A 21542-nucleotide genomic window follows, 5' to 3' on the forward strand; every position below is an offset into this window, starting at 1 on the left:
GCTGGGGCACTGAACTCAAATATAAGCTTCTGGAGTTCTGTAGAGGGGTTTGGAGTGTTGGAAATTCTATTCCAGTAATATGATTATTTGGCCATGCATATTTCTGCCCGGGTAAGCTTTGAACTGACAGGTGTAGGCTAGTCTATTTGACTGTGATGAGTCTGCACCCCATCTGCATTCTGAGATATGGTTCTGGTTTCTTAGAGTTTTGAGGGCTGAGGTGAACCATCTGGGAGATAGTCCTTGTCTGCTAGAAAAGGATCTGACTGGGGCGAGTCAGCTGAATGCTTCAGAGAGCCACAGATCAAAGTGGCAGATGGAGATCTGGCCCAAATGGATGGGTGTGGACTTCAAGGAGGCACATAAGTAATCTGCCAGGTCAGGAGTTACTATGACTTTCTTCCAAAGGCAGGAGTGGTTAGGTGGCTCCGGGACGGCCAGGTGGCTAGGGAGGGAGATCTACAGTTGAAATTGAAAAAGTGAAAACGATGGCCGAGTGGTCCATCCAGACGAATGGGCGAGATACCCAGTGTGGTGCTGAGGTCTTGTGAGCTGAAGATTGCATCAAGGGTGTGGCCTGCAGAGTGGATAGGGCCTGAGACTAGTTGTTTTAGACGTATGGTTTCCATGTTGTCCAGTAGGGATAATTTAATAGGATTGTGTGGGATGTTGAACCAGATATTGAAGTCCCCTAATATTGCGAGGAGGGGGTGGAGACCAAGATGGCTGCTAAAAAGTCACCAAGGGATTCTGCAAAGAATCTATTGTACCCCAGGGGTCTATATATGAGCAGGAAGCTGTGAGTGTGTGAGGTGGTGAGCAGAACATTTACCAGGAGGGATTTGTAGTCTGAGTTGCATGCTTGTTCCTTCGAGTGTGAAATGGAGAGGTGGTATTTGTACAGTATGGCAATGGCAGCTGCCCTGCTGGTTCTATTATGCACAATAAGATTGTAGCTTTGAGGGAAGGCTTCATGTGCAATGGGGCAGAAGGCGTGTCAGAACCAGGTTTCGGTGATGAAGAGGATATCGGGGTCTTCAGATGAGATGAGGTCGTAAATGTTGTGACGATTTTTTGTGATGGGACCTGGCATTGATCAGAATGCACTTTAGCCCACTGATTTGTTGATTGTTTGAGGTAGGGTGTGTAGATTTTCGAAGGGACCCAAGGGGGTGTGGGATCTTCCAAAATCGATGGGGATGGATGATATCGATGTTGGAGGGGGTGAAGGCTGATGCAGTGATAGCTGCAGAAAAGGAGGGGCCTGCTAGGGGAGGTCTGGTGAATGACTCGAGAATGTAGTGTGGTAGAGTCTGAGCGAGAGGTTGGGTACCGGGACTGAGATGCATTTGAAGGTGAGCTGTCTCTCGGGGGAGACCCATGGTTTCTGGTGGAGGGAGAGGAGTGGGTGGCCTTGTGCGTTGTTGCTGTGTATGTGAAGAATCCTCTGGGTAAAGGTGGGTGTAGTGGTTACTATGGGTGGGATTGCATGAGTGGGTGATGAATAGTGGAGACCCTCTTGGGAGGTTTGAAGGTGGATGTGGATTCCATGGTGAATAGTGGGTTCAGAGGGTATGCGGGGCTTCAAATATGCTTTCCCGTCTTGCTTCCAGTCGGGAGGGAGACTCTGGTGAGAGTCTTCTAGTGGTACGAGGGGGGTCTGGTGAAGGTCTTTTAGAGGTGTGAGGGGAGTGCTACCTGGTGTGTGTGTCTGGCGGGTTATGTAGCAAGTTCAGGAGTGATTTCACTGGGTGCGAGCTCTGGGGGAGTTGCCGAGGGTTTAGATGTGCTGGTGCTTCAAGTTATTTGAAGTTAGTTGAAGTATGTGAGACCCGATTTATTGAAACATTGCAACTGTGTGGTCATGTAGTTACTAAAAGGAGGGGTAAAAGACTGGATCTTTGGAGCAGTCTACATGTCAGTTTGCGAGACCATGACCATACTTCTGTTTTGTATTAGCTCTAATGCAAACTATGTCCAAGAGAAAAAATGCACCGAAAGCATATGTTTTTGGACAGTGTTTTTTCCCCCTAATGCTAATACAGTGAAAAATAGGATTTACACCAGAGAAACGTTTTACGTAATCTGACTCCAGGCCCACTAGTCTGCACACTTCCTTACCTGATCCAGTGCACAAAGGCTTAACGTTGTCTCCACCTTTACACTGGCTGACCCCTGACTGCTACTGGGAGTGACAGATTTTTTGCCAGTCTGCTTCCTTGCTGCCCACTTTTTTACATGCTCAGAATGTCCACACTTACAATGCATTGTGCCTACTGCCAGCCGCACAAGAGGCTGGCACTGAACAATAATCCTTTGTTACCGTCCTCCCTGGGTCCCTGCTGGGCTGAACCCCTTTATACACAAGACTGCTGCAAAGACAGAACACTGTAGTATGTTAAGCAAGCTGCAATATTTTAGCCTCAGCCACTTCCTGGAAAGGCTCGTGCTCAGCATAAGATGAAGGTCGATGGTCCACAAAAGATCAGCAACACCAGCACCTACTCAGAAGGTAACCTCTTGCATATCACAACTTGCTGAGCAGGCTGGGTCACAGGCAGAAGAGCCAGGTAGGTGAGTCATCAAGACTAAAGGGAAACTGTATACGAGGGTTCTATGTGATTTTGTCAAAGTTATTTGATCGTGGTAGAATTCATCAAATTATTATTTTTTTTTTACTGGATGATTTTGCTGCAAATATACGCAGCCCCACGCCCCCTTAACTCCACTACATTCATTATTCAACTAAACCCACCGCCACATATATTTGCAGCAAAATGCGCAGTAAAATAGGTTTCGGTGTGTTTGACCGAATTCTTTTTGATTGCTGCAAACTGACCTCAATTTATCTGCTCAGGGCCCAATTTGAACGCACATTGATTTTTTTGTGTCCCCTGCCTCCAATTTCAAAGAAGCGGGGGACACCCCTGCACCACCAAAATTGAAAAATGTCAAACATGGGGAGAAGGGAACACCCCCGCTCTCCAGGATTGGTGTTTCGAAATATTTGCGACCAAATTGCCCCAAATGCCAAATCACCCATGCAAAATTCGATCAAATTGGTCATTAGGTCAATTGTTTTAGGTCAAATAGGCTAATACCGTAAAAACTCGAATTCGTCTGCTGCGGTAAAAACTCCCATTCCCTGTACGAATATTAAGCTGGAGTTAGGAGACGTTGTTTGTAAGACTTGCATTGGGACTTCTGAACATGTGATACGAGATCTCAAGTTGTCCCATGCCAGGTGCTATCAGCTCATCGAGTCTTTTTTTTTTCAGTGAATTGTGGGATATGTAGTGCTGATTTTCTGTTGGGACAAGCAAACCTACAAGTACTGGAATGCAAAGGAAACAAAAGCAGTCATGGAAGAACTGCTCCCACCTATAACAGGAAAAGTGAGAACTATGGCGTGACCACATCGGCACCATCAATGTACACAATAAATGATGCCCCTGCACAATAAAGCGTGCATAGAATTGACAGAAACCACACAACATTCTTCAGGCTGGAAACCCTTTATTTCCCTGGCTCTATAATGTAAAATCAGCCCCACCACATTGCAAACATGTCAATAATAAATATAAAACAATAGAGCGAAAGAAAATCCAAAAATGTGGCTGAAGCTAACGAGCGCTCCGAAACAAGGGATGAGTAATAGGCTGCAGCATGGTACGAGTGATAAATACAGGTAGCAGCCTCATCTGAAAGGTCCTTGGCGGCTTCTAAGGGTTTCAGCATCAAACAGGTAACACAAAGCGGCACCCAGAAAAGTCAAGGCTTTAATCAACACAAGTAAGAGTTATCAGATAAGCACCGTGTTTGGCGGCTACTGAGAAATGTGTCAATATGCATACATTTCCTATTCGTCCTGAATATAATTGTCTATATATAAATCACGCTTTAGACGCCCATCAGCTGATCCCAGTGGCATAGATATGTATCTCAATGAACTCTTTATGAAGGGTTCCCCACGGAGAGGAGTAATTAAAAGGTCATCAGTACAAACACTCTATACACTTTCACACATATGTGCCCTCCTTCAAGTGTGCAGATCTAAATGCACGCTATATGCATGATACAGTCAAGTGCTCGTTTACTTCAGATCTAAAGAGACACAATGATTGTCATCTTTTCACACGGATTCGGTATGAGATCTTGCTTTGTTTCTTGAGCAAAAGGGGATGTGCTTAAGACCAACTCATGGTTAATATAGCTATAAGTATGGGGTGGAACCAAATAGACTCAGCAGTGGATGCACTCTAATGAGTTACACCGCTGAGGCACTACTCCTTAATTGCTACACTGCTGCTGATCGTCTCTGGGCACCCTTGAAATAGTCCTGAGGAGAGGATCCCTGAAGAATTGAAGGATACATTTTCATGGGCCTTTATCAATTGGTTCCCACCCAGCGTCTCTAATGGGAGGCACCAAGATGCCCTCTTTGGAGGCCTGGCCCTGGGTGAAGCATGAGATTGTGTTGAGTCCACAGATTTCATATCGGTATTACAGGAGAGATGGAGGAGAAGAGTGAGAGCAAAGTCACCAGTCAGAGCTGTTGAGAATCGGACCATGGCGGAACAGCTGATCCTCAGTTCACAGTCCACGGCAGTGATGGGAGGGTGAAGAGGCCCAATATTGGGGCAACAAGATATGCAGCAGTGAAGCTAAGGCCCTGAGAAACCATCATGGGGGTGTCATTGTGACAGGGCGATGGACACAAATAAATACCATATTGATTCCACAGTTAAAGGAAAAACCTCTATGCAACCAAGCTCCAGATAAGACATTCAGATAGACCAATGTAGGTCAGTGATCCTCGAATGTGCTACCAGCCTTGTCGGCCCCCACATTTGCCCTGATATAAAAGGGCAGGATTATAGCATTGAGGCTGGCGAGTGCTTACACACCAATGCATTGTAATGTGAAAGTTGAAATTAAAGGCACTTTGGCTCATTTATTTAAGTTGTGCACATCATGAGAGGAAGATGAAGACCTTTGAGATGTTCTGTGGTTGACCAGGTCGGAGCAGCCTTTAATGACATCCCAAGATGCACTGCAAACACAAAAAGCGAAGGATGGAATGCTGTTATTCTGTCATAACCACTTGAGATTCCTCTGGGTAGCACCCATAGCATGGTTTTTAGCACATCAACCACATTACAAAAGGGAACAAACCATATGGGAATCATTTTCGGTCCTGCGACCAATCAGAGCGGACCAGCCCACACTGCTCGACCACGTGCATCCTGTGCCTTAACACAGGCAACTCTACACAAGCTGTGGACTGGTTGGGCCTCACCTGTGAGGTGCACTGGGATTCCCTAGACACAGCAAGCAAGGGACCCACATCTTGGAAAACCCTCCCTCCCTCACTTACAGGACTGCACTGCAAACACCAAAAAGTGATGGATGAAAGATTTGACAAATCAAACCTACAGGGGATATATCCTGCCAGACACTCTTCCATCATGTTTTAGACCGTCTATGCCACTCCTAAAGGAAACCAGCCATTTACATATCATTTTTGGTTTCTAGTTGCCCACAAACAAAAAGAACATTGTCAGTGTTAGTACAATGATGGTGGTCGTGGAGGAGAGGATGGGGACATCATATACATGGCGCATTGCTGTAAAAAGGCAAATGCTAGGGATGAAGACTCCAGCCAACTACCAGTATCAAGGATGGGAAAGGAGTTTGTGGCACTGCCGGCATATGTGGACATTTAATAGCATGCTACCATTTCAACAATTCAAGAGGAATCCAAGGTTTGAGAAAATGAAAATGTGTAGAGGGTGTGAAATGACAGAGTCCTGAGACTTCCGGTCAGAATAGAAGCAAACAGACTAGGGTCCTTGACTTAATGCTTCTTGACTAAATATTAAAGCTCTGGGGAACAGGAGAGGGAGAATAAACAGATTAACAAAGTTGCTCAAACTTCCTTGTAGGAAAGGGAATAGAGTCAGGGATTTTAGGCTTGCCAAAGGTAATCCAGAAAGACTGTGATATGCGGGATCAGAGCTTAAATCAGAGGCTCTTCTAAAAATATAATGTATGTTGGGAAGCAAATGCTGATATTCGCAGCCCTCTGTTGGCCATCCGATATTCCCTGTAAGGGCATAGCCAACGCTTCAGCGTAGCAGCCTGCAAATGTAAGGACCATCATAAGGGAAGGATCATGTTGATGGTTTTATTTTTGCCCCATCTGCCCCTTCCCTACCCCACGCTGTAGGGTTTTTGCAGAGCACCTCTGGGCTGCTGTGGATACATATTTTCTGGCTCCCTAATAAAACTACCCTCAAATTTGGGCTGATGTGTCGCTCTTGTGGCTGGCCTTTTGTTTCCTCCCTCACAAAATTAAAGTCTGCAAAAGCTGTTACCATAAAGCTGGTGCCATAACAACTGCTAATGAACTCAAATGCAACTTGTGTTGCCAAATGTCTCAAAACGCCCCAAAAGGATCCAATGTGGATTGGCTGGCGACTACACATGCTGCGGCTCCTCACCACCACCACCACCAGCCACGGCTTGAATTGCTGCGGGTGCAATGTGCTGCTCCTGCACTATTTTAGTGGTACTTTCTGATTGCATGCCCTGTGCCACAAGAGTGCTCACGCCTAACTCCTCCTAGGGTGCAGCGGTAGCAGGTGGCAGTGCGGTTATCAATCAGGTAAGAGAAACACTGCAGCACTGTTTGAGCATCAAAGTCAAAACACAGGCTCTGGAGGAAGCATCCGTTTCACCCATTCTCTGCTCTGTCTCTGTGGGTGCAAAACTGGGAGGCAGCCATTTTAACCCAAGTCAGCCCAAGTCAGCAAAATTGTGAGGCAGCCATTTTAACCCAAGTCAGCCCAATTTAACAATTTGCACTGCCAATGGGACTCTAAAATAGTAATCTGGGAGCTAGGAGCTAGGAGAGGCAGAGGGTGTCCCTCTCCCTTCGTCCTCATCTGTTTTGGACATCCTAAAGCGATGATATGCCCACCGTTTGGCCACGCGTTCACAGCAGAACGGGTAGAATCCGTTTAGTTTCCTATGAGGCCTGAAGGATGCTGGAGTGGGCTATCACTGCACTAAACTGGCGTCAGCAGTTGCTCTGTTACCGTCTATCGCCATTTCTGTCGAGTGAACACTTAATAAAATGGCATGTTGGGCTGCTCTGTACTGAAGGCACAGGGGAGAGAGTGCAGTGAGGGCAGAGATTTTGTACAGGTCAAGCTACTGCCTAAATTCAGGCGCAGCTTATTTGGCGGCAACTGTTCAGGCGCTGCACCTTCAGCGCAGCACCAATGTACTGAGCGCATATTGTTTGGCTTAAATACACTGTCACCCAAAGCACTACATTTATTAGTATTTAAGATGCCAATATGTTTAAGCAAACAGTAACATCCCGGTGCGGATCGGTCTCTACACCGGGATATCACTGTTTGCAGTGCAACCCCAGAATGGGCAGCTCCCCGTGCCCTGTTGCCCCAGCTAACATGGTGCCTGAATGGCAGCTGTGCCGAAATGGCCGTTGCTATACCGGCTGTGCCAAAACAAGGCATACCGAAATCGAGTGGTGCTGCAGGGTTAATGAAAGATGGCGGAACTCTAAATCGGCCGTTTGGAGCATATTTGCTTTGCCCTTCTTGTGAAGTGTGTTCCTTCTGTTTTGTTTCAAATAGCCACCTCTCACTGAACCACTGCACTTCCGGCTGTGCTACAACAGGAAATTAAGTGACTCTTTGCAGGAAGGGGGCGTGGATGTGCACATGACATGAACGTTAAGCATGAAAATGAGGAGATCCTCCTTCAAGAAAGGATAGAAACACAGAGACTTACACATACTGACTGGCTTAAAGTCAATCACACTCACTCACTCTCAGTCCCAAGCAGTCATGCTCACTAAATAACTCAGCCTTGTCCAGTCATAATCGATCACTCCCCAATCACACTCATCCAGCCACTCTCACACGTTTACTTGCAGTCACTCACATTTATTCACACTTTGCTGCAGTCGCCTCTTCAGTTCTCATGGCCTCCAATTCGTTGTGGCACTGTCAGAGAAAGATGGGCGTAGATAGTGTAGGGCCTGAGTGGCAAAAGCCCACCCGAAATCTGTAAATGTCCACTCAGCAGTGCTGTGTGGGACTTTACAGATGTTAATGTCACTGCGGTGGGCCCAACTACATTAGTTTCAGGCCCCACTTGTTAAACAATCCTGGCTGCGTCTGCGTCTGGGAGTGAATGAGGAGGGCATAGGGTAAGCAAGAGAGAGTGTGCTTGGGGCGTGAGCGAGGAGGAGACAGTGAGTTTTGGAGTGAGTGACGAGAAGAGGTGCTTGGGGTTCCATGTAATAATGTCCCCACAAAAATATCGCCTGGCAAAAAAGTCACCAGAAAAATTGCTGTTCTTTGCGAGGACTTTATTTTGTTGAACAGGTTTTTTTCAAGGGGAGTATGGGAGTCCGCTGCAACCCCCGCTCCCCTTGACACCATATATATGGTCACCATATATAATGTCACCACAACCTTTTCCATGTATGGCGAACATATGTATGGGGACATTATTACCTGATACCGTGCTTGGTTAGTGAGCAAGGAGAAGAGAGTGTGTTCGCCGAGTGAGTGAGGAGAGTGTGTGCTGGAAGAGCAAGGGAGGCAGAGGGAATGTGCTCAGAGAGTGAGCGAGGAGTAGAGAGGGTGCTCTGGGAGTGAGTGAGGAGGAGAGAGTGTGCTCAAGGAGTGAGCATGGAGGAGAGAATGTGCTCGGGCGTGATTGGGCAGAGCTGAGTGTGCTCGCCATTCCTGTTCAGCGTCAGATCTTTCTTCTCAGAACCCAGAAGAAATGAGTTTGAAAAGACGTATCACAGTTTCACTTTGAGAGGCGCCTTGCTGATGAAACTGGGCTTTAAAGTGGAGAAGAAAGTCTGAGCATAAAACAAACAACGCCTTGGTAGGTAATCTGCCCATCCGTCCATGCAGAGCTCATAGGCCACAACTCTGCAGGGCAGCCTTATCCTTTTAAGCCCAACTTTAGCAGCCCACAGTGTGCAGAACTAGACAGCAGCTAGAGTGCCCAAAGAAATATAGACAAATCACTTTATCCTCAAGTCAAAACCTGTATATCCACGTCCCTCTGCTTCATTAGGGTATGGGGAAACATCATTTGAAAAACTCTTTAAGTTTAGTAAGTGCCACTCTTACACGTCAGTCATTTGAAAGAAATGGCAGCATCCAAAATCCTATGAGTAGCACATGCTGAGAGAGCATCCTCAGCACAGCACTCAAGAGTTGCTGGGTTTTTTTGCATTCAAGGGTAGCTCTTCAGTGAACCGTGCTCCTCAGTTCTACTCCACGGATAAGGAAGGCAGTTCTGGTTTGCATGATGTCCAAATAGCTGAAGAGAAGGCAAAGGAGTGGAGTCGCAGGCAACAGAGAGCCGGTCCTTTTTTTAGTAAGCCGCATCGAAAATGCGTTTTTTTAAAATAACTCAGTGCACAAAAGTACGAAGTGTGGGCAGTACAAAAAAGAGAGATAAACAGTCAAGAATGGGTAAAGATCAGTCTCATTGTTTTACCAAGGCTTAAACATTAGGCTTCTGCTCAATGTGTAGTCCTGCATCGTGGACGGTAAGTCCGGGCCTACGGAGAGTTCCAGTCCAACTCCAGCACTGTGAGTCTGTCCGGGAAGGTGCTGTGGGATCTCAGAGTTGGTCTTATTTTCCAAAGTGGACTCTGCCTCCACATACTCGTCGAGGGAGGCACTGGGGCTAATGCAGTCCAGCTTCTCGGCACTATAAGGCCGCAAGCGCTCCTCTGGAGCCCTGGGCTGCCTCTGCTTGGCCTGCCTCTTCATCTTGTAGCGATGATTCTGGAACCAGATCTTCACCTGGTTGGGGGTGAGGTCAACGGCCTTGGCCAAGTGGTCTCGCTCGGGGGCTGTCAAGTACTTCTGGTGCTCGAAGCGCTTCTCCAGCTCGTAGACCTGAGCCTGGGAGAAGAGGACCCTCCTTTTCCTCCTAGGAGAGTGCTGGATGTAGAGTGGCGGCTTGGCAACGTCTCCGATGTAGCCGAGGCCTGGCACGTTGAATCCTGCTGGGCTCATATACCTTGAAACTGGCAAAAGAAAGAAGAGAAGATTAGGGCCCACATTGTTTTTTCCACAAATTAAAAGCTGCACAGGGATTGAATGCATGTCTTACATTAAGTTTAAAGCTACTATGGACAAATGTTTTAAAACCTTGGTATGTGAGTCAGAAAGTCTGGTATACTACAGACCATACGTGAAAATAAACTCATTTTTATAGGTCTCATGCTCACAATTCACACCGCATACATTCATATACTCATTCATTTTTAAAACTTTAAAACAAGAATTGTGCTACAGCAAAATAGGCCTTATCAAAAAAAACATGTAGTGTTTATTTATTTTTTCTGTTCACATCCATTTTATTATTTCATAATTTAACATTTATTTTTTAATGTTTGTGTAACTTATACAAATAAATGATTTGCATAGAAAAATATACAGTGTGAACAGTTGGAATTTCAGCTATCGAAGATCTATCTAAAACATTCTGTCCCTCTGTCTAGCTGTATTATCATCAGTCTTTCTTCTACCCATCGTCCTTTTGGAACAGTTCCTCTGAGGAGTTGTGATACCATTGCAAAGTCCCTTCTTGGTTTAAAATCCTGTCATTACCTGAGTTAACAATCCCTTTGTCATAAACTTTACTTCTTTCAAAAAGGTAACGATTAACACTTATTCCATACCAACCATCTGCATGAATAGGTATAATGACTTACAGTAGCAATATTCCTTCCAAGATACCAGTTTTGATCATCGCGACTTTGCTTAGTACCGGCTTGAGGGTTTCAAGTCAGCCATGTCAGGAAGGACAATACATGCCACATTTTGGAACTCATGCTGGATCTTTGTTAACCCTGGAAATGATAGTGGACCTACTTTGATTCTTAGGAAGCGCCTGCTCTATTTTGAGACAGACATCTTGCACGGGTATCCTTGCAGTGATCAACATAGTAGTGTATCTTGGGAGCAATCTTGTTTTGTCTTCCACTACTTGGTCTGATGTGATGAATCAAACACATCAATTTCTTTCAAAACCTCATTCCATGAAGTTGCCTTCAGTGTTAGTGTCTGTCATTTTCACCCTACGGGGAAAGGGGGAGTTCTGTGATGCTTGGCCTTGAGAACAATTATCAAGATTACCAGACATATTCTAAACGTTTAGTGTGGGCTGGCACCGGCTACTGGCCCAATATAAGTTCAGATCTGTTCCTAAATACTCTATTTTGGAGGAGGGTCCATTCAGGAACCTACAGCAATTTGGGTAACAGCAGGGTATAAACTACATTAGCATAGAGAACAAAACGTCCTAGCTACATACATTATGTACAGCATAATACGATTCCTGTTAATATCCTAGCAGGTACAATATTCACAATTGTGCACCAAATATAGCTTACCAGAATGATTGGGCATAGGACTATTGGAAAGCAGCTAATCTAATTGGTTAGTGATTCAAAGGCACAACACAAGGTTATTTAGAGAATATAAAAGAATGGAATGTAACTATCTCTATATGAATTTCTATATTATTTTGGCAAAACAGATCATATGAAAGACCAGTAGAATTGGAAATCAAATCATAACAAATGGATGCTACGAGTATTGGTTATTGGGTGAGTCTAGTCGTTTGACGACCATTCACACTAGAAATTGAGCATGTCACATGCCTTAATCACAAGCATGGGATTTAATAGTTCACAAACGAACATACACAGTTAGGATTTCAGAGGGGGACACTGTGGTGATCTAGATGTATCGCTTGCTAAACTGGTGTGGTGGGGAATGCTCTTACTTTACTGCACGAGATGATTGGAGGTCTGAGGACCCCAAGTTATAACCCTGCACTAGGGGTGTCTTATAATGGAGGACACACACTAGGTGTTGTGCTTAATGGAGATTATTGATGGATAATGCTTCTCTTTGCTTTCTCCTCTTTTGTTTTACTTTGCGGTGATTCTCTAATGTTGAATACTTTTTAGGATTTTTTCAGTTTTGCTTTCTTGAATGTCATTTTTAGTCATGCAATTCTATGATGTCAAGGAAATGTTCAAATCATGTGCCATAATTCAGTGCAATAGTCTTGAGAAAGGCCTAGGATTCGAAACACGTGTTGGCTAGTAACTTAATGGGCACATAATCGCGTGTAATGTTCATGGCAAGCAGCTGGGATGTACGAGGGCTACTTCGTTTTGTGAACTGATTTGATTATCAAATTTAAACATTGGGAATAAAATTCCAATATTTACTACCATTGGAGTAGTGCAATCCATACAGTTGATGTGATTGTCCAAATCTAAATACTTACAATCTATTCAAGCCTCCAGTTTCTTAGACAGCATTTAGTGCCTGGGGAGAGGGAAGCTTGCATATACACTCAGTCATTCAGTAGACACAGGAACTGGGGCAGAGGGATTTAAATGACTGTTTCCAGGGTGACAGAAGGTGATCAAAGGGAAAGTCGGAATCAGAACTCAGGATTATTACTTGCAGAGTCAATAATTTAACCATTACGCCTCACCTCCTGACATGAAGATGTGGATGCTTGTTTATCTTTTTAATAAATTACACATGAAATTCTTTAGTAGACCACGAATACTGCTAGAAGGGCCTCCCAGCGGAGCTGCATATGTCACCGGAGGGTTTCATGAATGGATTAAACATGGGTGACAAGATGATTCCATATCACTGGAACATTAGATTGGCAGTCCATGACATTTACTTAACACACTAGTGAATTCTGGGAGTTTTAGTAATGGATAACTTCAATGGAACCAATTGGACGGAAGCATCAGGTACCATTGACATGCAAAAGGACATCCCAGGCCTGAGCACAGAGTCACATGTCACCCTATATTAAACATTACTTATGGGTATGAGGGGTCAAAAGGGCCTCTCAGGGAGGTCTCTGCCACATACAGGGGTGTTGGGGCACCCTGTGTTGCCTTTACTGCCAGTAAGAAAGATCATGTCCATTGAAAATTGATACTTTGCGGGTGGGTAAACTTCAGGCTTTGGGGGAATAACTTGGCAAAATAGGTGAATACACACACCTAATCCAGGCAAACCAAATTCCCACCACCTCGTGGTCTGTCCCCGGCAGACGGCCACTGGGTAGTGGGGGATGTTTCAGGGTGTTGGCTACGGCACTCCTGTCTCAGTGCCACGTACACCAACCAATATACTGGAGGGTAAACCCCACAACACACAGTATCGGTGGAGGACGCATAAACACAACCAGAAATGTTCTCAGCTGCTATTAACTCTTTCATGGAAGTCTTCTTCCTACGTTGAAACTACTGAATGGCTATGGCATAGATACAATCTCTCCACTACCTAGTTAGCGGAAAAAAGCAATGAATTTTTTTTTATTCATTTAAAATGTACACACATTTTTTTACAATTTCTGTCTGTATTCCAAGTCCATCCCATAACGCGTTACTAAAGGAATGCATAACCATTTCAAAATCCATTGAATCCCTTATTGACCTAATCATGCATTTAATGTATTTGTAGTGCTCAACAATTTTGTAGCGAACAAAAAGATTCTCACTGAATTAATTGCAATAGTTTCTATTAAAAGCTGTCATCTTAACCCCTTTTTAAAGAGCCTGTGCCCCCCTGGACATCCTTTGGGCCTCGCTAGCGGGCCAGCCCCCCCCCCAGTTTGACGGTCACTGTTTTAAGGTAATGGAGACTTCTCCAGATGGCAATAACAGGATCAAAGGGAGAAAGGGGCAGGCTTGCTCCTGCTTCTCCAGGGGTTGCTGTCATATCATACAGATATCCAATTGGAAAGCAGTGCCCATTAGCCAGAAGTCAACCCCAAATCACCCAGAAACCATCCCGAAATAAAAATAAAAGCCACTTCCGTACATCAGGATGAGGTAGAAGGTGAGGCTGGCAGTAGTGTCCTACTTTCACTGGGAGCTTTCTTTCCATAGCAGTAGTAGATCGGGTCCCAGGGCGTCCATTTCAGGGGTGAGGTGTGCAATCACTTGGCATTCTGGCACTCCTCGATGTATATTTTCCATTATAAATTCAGGGCATTAATGCAGCACTGCGGGCACTAGTGGGTGGATTCTCCCCATTTTAGACTCTCCTTAACACAGCTTCTTTGCTTCTAAATCTCACCAAATGGACGTGAAAGCAAGACATATTTCAGTGTACAGTTTTTTGTCCGACATCTATTAATGCGAGCAAATGAGAGATTTTGATATATAACCCATATTTTCCCGCTTACATAGGCCCCCTTTACAATTTTCGATAGGGTTGACCTGGACATAAATCCCCAATCAAGCTGGTTTTCATTTCTGCAGAAGCTTAGTACGTTCACACAGAATCTGTGACAGGGGAATTTTGCAGATGAACGCACTATGCAAATTTGCGAGTGCCCTGGTCTCCCTGGGTCCCGATAATATCAGATTTCAAAACATGTCTCCCCTCCTCCGATGTCTATATATGTTATGATTCGTGTGAAGAAGCATCGGTTGTAGACGGTGCCTTTCCAGTTTACAGAAGAGTCATGGGGAGATAAACGGACACGATTACACTGTGTAACAAGCAGCAACAATGGGACGACTACTGTGTGTTACCCATCCACTATTGTCAACGCAACGACAAGGACGACAGGACACACTTGCTCTAACTCTTTCTTTATTGTAACTAACGCCTCTTCCTCCCTGAGGCACCCCCCTTTTCTCCTGTTGTGGCTCTGTCCTTTAACCCCTTGGTTTCTTTCCACCTTCCCTCACAACACCTCCCCCTCACATATCTCCTTACGTCTCTGTCACACCTCCCTCCTCAATGAGTCTCCAGGGCCTCTTGATGGTTCGCTTGGGTCGTCCGCCTGGATCAGTCTCTTCTCCACTTTCTGCTGGTGCCGAACCATTGTTCTCTCTCTCTGCTCCTTTCTCTGCTAGGGTTCTCGTGTATTGCCCAGTATCTCCATCGGGCATGAACTGCTTGAAAAAGGATGCATTCCTCGTAACTGCCCTCTGGGTGCTAGCGGCTGTCACCATGGTCCCTTTCATGTCAGTCACCCGGAGGGGTATGCTATTGTAAGTTGTGTCTACCTTCCTCTGTGTCCGTTGCTTCACAAGTACCTCTTCTCCTTCCGCATACTCCTACACCCTCGCTTTCCAGGTCCGGTCTGTTCTTTCCTTCATTGCTTATTTTGCCTTTGCATCTCTGTCTCTCACCTCGTCCTCTAGAAGGTCTCGGTCTTCAGGTTGTCTCGGGGGTCCTTGGGTCCCTTGCGGTAAAGGTGTTTTAGCCTGGTACACTCTCATTAGATCTTCGGGTGGTACTCCTGTCACTGAATGTGGTGCGTTCTTGTAATGGCATAGCATGCGGCATAGGGCCTGCTGAATTGACATGCCCTCAATGGTTGCCTTTTTGATGGTCCTCTTGATTGATGACATAAACCATTCTGCCATTCCATTGGCTTGTGGCCATGGCAGTGTTATACTATATACATATGTTTTGCAAACCTATAAAAGTCCTGTCCATTGAATGGTGGCCCATTGTCCTTCTTGACTGTGACAGCAATTCCCCACTCGCTGAATACTTCATCTATGACCCCAACAACCTGGGCGAACGATGTGGACGATGTGTGCTTGACAATGGGGAATCTGGAGAACTCACCTACTATTACAATAGGTAGTTCCTGGACTCGAGTGGCCTGTAAAAATCCATTGCAACTCCTTGCCACACCTTCTCGGGTATCCGCACACCCTCTCGGGTATCCACGTTGGTTGCATGGGGAGTGCCGGGGCGCTTCTCATCGTACACTGACATGGTAGGCAGCTTCTTACTATATCCTCCACCATTGCGTTCATGAGTGGAAACTATCCCGACTGTCACAGTAGTTTCTTGGTTGCCTCTATTCCCCAGTGACCTTTGTGTGCCAACTTCAGCAACCTCGTCCAAGGGGATGATAATGTGGCAACCTCTTGATATTTTCTCCTGTTCTGACACTGGCAGTTCCATGCTTATCTTTGCCATGCGCTCTAGCTCCTGCCTGTTCACCTCTTCTTGATGATGCAACAGTCTTTTGTAGTCTCTCCATTGGTTGGATGCAGTGTGTTCCTTTGCCCATCTGGTGGATGGGCTGGCCTGCATCTCTCTGGCAGGTCCTCTGTGGTGATGGTGAGCGGTAGGGCCTGTTTCATAATATAACAGAAGTATTCTGCGTCACCTTCCCTCAGTGGCAGAGCGCCTGTTGCGGCCATGCTCCCTTTTCCGCCTGTGAGTATGCGCCCTCTGTCTGGGACAGGGACCTGCTCGCGTATGCCACAACACAGCTTGGGCACCTGGCCTCTCGCGTTGTGCCAGGATGGACCCTAGACCAGACAGGCTGGCATCGACCACTTGTTCCGTGTACCATAGTGGGTTGAATTATGCCAGGTGCGTAGCACTTGCCAGTTCCGATTGATTGTGTCAAACTCCTTCTGGCAGTCTTGTGACCATCTGAACGGCTCATCTTTCCTTAATAATCCTATCAGCGGCTCAGTGGTGATGGCGTACATCTGCAGGCATTGGGCACAGAACCCAGCCATCGCCAGAAAGGATCTGACTTCCCCACATGGGTGGGTTCCTGAAGTTCGTTGATGGCGTGCACCTTTTCCAGGTCAGGCTGCATCCCTTTCCCCGAGAAAATGTGGCCGTAGAATCTCAATTTGTCTTTGCTAATATTGCATTTTTCATAGTTCAGGGTGAGCCCCACCTCTTTCAGGATGGTGCACACAACCATGAGCACCTGGTCATGTTACTCTTGGGCGGTGTCATACACAAGGATGTCATCAGCATAAAGGCTAGCTTGACCGGGAGGAGCAAGTGTCCGATGGTTTCCTGGAAGATCTCTACAGCCAACAAAATTCCAAAATTCAGCCATTTGTACCGAAAAAGGCCATCGTGAGTGGCAAATCGTCATTACCCCTTTGGAGTCAGGGTGTTGTTCCAGCTAATGGGACCCCAGATTGAGGTCTAGTTTGGAAAACCTAGTTGTACAGTTCAGATTCACAATCATGTCCTCTATTTTCAGACCTGGATGCCTCTCTCTTTCAATAGCGGTGTTCGGCACTCTCCTGTCAACACAGAGCTGAAGTATGTTTCCCTCTTTGGGCACCGCAACCAGCGATGAGATCCATATGGTGGGCCCCGTCGCGTGTTCTATACTGACATTGTCCAATAGCTGTTGCAGTTCTCGTAACACGGCTTCCTGCAGGTGGAAATCTACTCTTCTTGGGTTTTGCAGGACCAGCTTGACTTGTTCATTAATGTGCAGGCAGATGGCTGCGTCTTTAAATTTCCCTATGCCTTTGAAAAGTTTTGGGAATGCTTCCTTGATCATCTCCTTGTTGACCTGTGAACCCTTTGGGTGGCATATGGATTTGCTGCCATACTGATCTCTGCTGGATAACACTACGTCGTTGTCCTGAAATGTGATGTCTACTAGGCCGAGTACTTTCACTGTGCAGTAGATGAGCAGGCATTTTCCACAAACTGGGCTCCTGACCACGTGGATGATGGTGTCTTTTTTTTTTCTCTAAACAGAAATGTCTTACGGAATTGTCGCATTGATGGGAGTGGTACACTGGCCCCCCATTGTAGATGCTGGCCTTCGATGGTGTCAAGTCCTGTGTCTTTCCTGATAGGAGGAATTCTTGTTCCCCCATAATGTTGATGGAAGACCCCGTGTCTATGAGGAATTTGTGTGTGACCGTCTCCATCATCACTAGCACTTTGGGTGTTTCACTGCTGTCTTGTTCTCCATGTATGAGATTGACAAATTCCTCTGGAAATTCTAGGTCCTGTCCGTACGAGAATTCATCCCAATTTGCGTACGGGTCGTCTGGGTAGCCGTACCAATCGGCGTAGTAGTCTGAGTGTGGTAGATGGTCTCCAAAGTCAATGCCTTGTTCCATCGCTCTCACTATTCTCCTTGGCTATTGTGGGTAAAATTGCAGTTGTCTCCACTGCATGGTTGGTGGACTTGGTCTGTATGGTTGTCTCCAGTTGATCGATGCCTCGTCTGGCTGATGGGTTGGCGGTAATGGTCTACCCTCCCAGCAGACTGCTTGGAAATGGCCTTCACTGCCGCATCTGGAGCACCGCTGGTTCATTGCTGGGCAGGGGCCCGCATGAGGGAAAATCTGGCTGCATCAGTAGCACAGTCTCTGAGGGCGTAGCTCTGGACTCATCTGTGGGTACCCTTCCCTTTGTGGTCCTCTTAATGGTGTTTGGTGGTCTGGTGTGGCCCTTCCTGTGTCTCTGCTGCCGGTGAGGATTGCTACTGCTTCATCTCTCTCCATTTTCTTTTTTGATGTCTCTATGGCGGATGCTTAGATCTCCACCTTCTCATATACTCTCGCCATTTCAATCACTTCTTCGATCATCAGGGATTTCTTCAGGAGCTGTTTCCGCATCACCGACGATGTGCATCCCTCAATGACGTGGAGCCGGGTCTCTTCATCATTTGAAAAAGCTGAGAATTGATATTGTACTCGTTTTTGGCGAAGTCGTGTGATGAACTCCTCCACAGTCTCATGGGATGACTGTTGGCATTGATTTAACACATACCGTTCATAGTGCCTATTTGGCTGTATTACGAGTTTCTTGTCTACGGCTACCACCAGGGCATCATAAGTGTCTCTGTCTTCCACTGGGATGGTGTTTATAATACCATTGACCTCCGTCCCTGCCAGATTTATAAAAATGTCCTTCAAACACCGGCGACTTCTCCTCTCCTGCCGCCTTTATGAATCCGATGAAATCCTCGACCCACGCTGTCCATCTGGGTCCTCTGTCTGACTGCGGATGGAGGCTGACTGGGCTGGGCTTTCACAGAAATGCTATGCTGCTGGTGGACAGTTGTGCTGCTTGGTCCACCGGGGTGACTGGTGTGCAGGTCTTCTGGTGTCACTCGGTCTTGTGATGGGCTGTGCTCTTTTCTGTGTGTTGGGGTTGCCATTGGCTGTTATCACTTTTGGCCTTTGCGCCCTCTGAGCATGGTATGAATGCTGTAGTGTTGGAGCTGTGCACCTGGCAATTCATTTCATGTTGTAGGTGTTTATAGGAGCTGGGTCGTTTCCCTTGCGTGACGTGCAATCTGTTTCGTTTGGCAGTCCTTTCTTTGTTTTTGTTATCTATCCGTGAGCGGTGGCTGGGCCTGGCAGGTGCACTTGGATGGGGCCTTCCCCGGGACCTTACACTGATGCTCCTCAGGGGACGCACGAGCTCCGCAAGGTGGGCCTCTGTTCTCCTTCTGTTATGCACCTATCCCTGTGCAAGGACGCACAGATTGCGCAGGGAAGGCTTCTGCCTCACTGCGGGTGGGTTCCGCGGTACACACCCTCCTAGTGCAAGGATGCAGGCACACTCTCCCAGCAAGGACGGGCGGTGGAGCCCGGAAGGAAGCCTGGATGACAGCAGGTGGGTCTCCTGCGCTGCCACAGAAGGACGGCTGCTTTGCACACCGACTGGACGACCGCTTGGATTTATGTTTATCCTTGATGCCAGTTGTTACCCATTCATTATTGTCAACGTAACGACAAGGACGACAGGACATGTCTTACCCTAGCTCTTTCTTTATTGTAACTAAAGCCTCTTCCTTCCTAAGGCTCCTTCCTTTCCTCTTGCTGCAGCTCTGTCCTTTAACTCTTTGGTTTCCTTCCACCTTCCCTTACATCACTGTGCCTTGCCATTTCGCGTCATCCTTCATCGTGATAACCGAATATCAAATCTGCATTCTAGAACAGTCCATTGCCCGGCTGGTGCAAAGATAGCTCGTGGCGACCCATGAGGCTACAGCTGCCCACATATGAATTTATGTGCTAACACTTTTTGGTCACTCTGCCGATATAAACTACTTAACATATTTTCAGCACATATAAAATACACTCTTACACCCCTACTACATTGACATATGCAATTCTGACTCTTTTCAGTCTCGGCCCAGACACCACCAGTTACAGGTCCAAGCGAAGCGAAGGCCCAGAGACATTACCTGACACGAGTCCAAGTTCAACAAGATCTCTGGGGCTTTAACAGTCAGTATAGCCTGCTAGGGCTATTAGCACCCTGGTGGTTGGGTTATTGGGTTCCCAATATGGAAAACACGTTCACACTACAAACACAATATGACATGAACGTAAACACGTTTCCTACACAAGATAAACAATTCAAGAGATGGCTGCCATTTAAAATGATTGGGAGCTTGCTCAGAAAAGAAAAGGACCTCATTTGATTATCAATGTATCAGATTTACTGCAAAGAAGTAGAGATTGCAGCTGCTAGCTAGGCGGTTGCAGCTGCTAGCTAGGCGGTTGCAGCTAATAGTTAGGCGGTTGCAGCTGCTAGCTAGGCGGTTGCAGCTAATAGTTAGGCGGTTGCAGCTAATAGTTAGGCGGTTGCAGCTGCTAGCTAGGCGGTTGCAGCTAATAGTTAGGCGGTTGCAGCTGCTAGCTAGGCGGTTGCAGCTAATAGTTAGGCGGTTGCAGCTGCTAGGTAGGCGGTTGCAGTTGCAGCTGCTAGCTAAGCGGTCGCAGCTGCCAGAGGAATTGCAGTCACCGGCACCCAGGTATGTTTAGAAATCTGTGCTTGATCTGACGAACTATACTCATGGTTAGTGCCGACATTCCAAGCTCTCTGATTAGCCGAGAAGATCGTCCAGGGTGCTAATATGCATTGTTTTTACCGAAAGAGTATTTGCATATCTCACATGTATGGTTCAGTTTTGATGTTTCGAAATTATATATGTATGAGCAACGCGTGTTTCTGAATTTCTTCTCAAGCGAAAATGCTTTCAATGGGCATATTTCAAATGTCAAATATATATCAATACATTTATATACATTGCATAACTTGTGAATTTGAAATCTATAACACAGCTCTGATGTTTTACTGACCAGCCAGTGTGGCCTGTGGGGAGGGTGATATGCTACTATGGGCCACACAGGATCTTAATTAGTTAAACCAAGATATGCTTTGCCTTTCTGATATACCCAACATGATGCGTCATGTCGTTCGACATTAAGAACGTTTAGCTTCCGCAGCGCCTTCGCTAGATAGCCTGCCTGGCGCGTGCAAGAACTCGTTCACAATATTTGTGTCGCACTATCCAGTGCTCACGGTTTCCCTGGAACATGGGATTGGACCAAGCTGCGCCTGCTCTCTGCAAGGCGAGATGAGGAGGTTCAGAGCATCCTCTGTCATGCTGCAAGATAGATAGGTTCACTCACCTCACTACTAGCATAACACATGCACTATCCTAGGCCTATACTATCATACCTTTATAGCCATAACCATGGTAGAGCCCCTCCATAACTGCGCTGACCACTCCACCATCAACCAAAACCTCAACTAAAAGCGTACTATGATTGTGAGCAGTGCAATACTTCTATACTTTGAAATCAAGAATTAAGCATATATAAATATATTTAAAATGGGTCTTCTTTTATGACATGCTTAATA

At 46.2% G+C, this 21542-nt stretch overlaps 1 protein-coding gene across 1 annotated transcript in view; it reads right to left on the bottom strand.

Moving 5' to 3' along the window:
• Positions 1-3496: 3496 nt before the first annotated feature.
• LOC138566742 (thyroid transcription factor 1-like) overlaps positions 3497-21542 on the bottom strand; it is a 30397-nt gene continuing 12351 nt past the window's right edge. Inside the window, exon 2 of the mRNA XM_069644373.1 lies at positions 3497-10096. Within this exon, the coding sequence (XP_069500474.1) occupies positions 9555-10096 (542 nt within the window). The 3' untranslated portion in view covers positions 3497-9554. The remainder of the gene's footprint in view (positions 10097-21542) is intronic.

The sequence above is a fragment of the Ambystoma mexicanum genome, chromosome 2p (assembly GCF_040938575.1).
Source record: "Ambystoma mexicanum isolate Mex_15411 chromosome 2p, UKY_AmexF1_1, whole genome shotgun sequence".
Lineage (NCBI taxonomy): Eukaryota > Metazoa > Chordata > Amphibia > Caudata > Ambystomatidae > Ambystoma > Ambystoma mexicanum.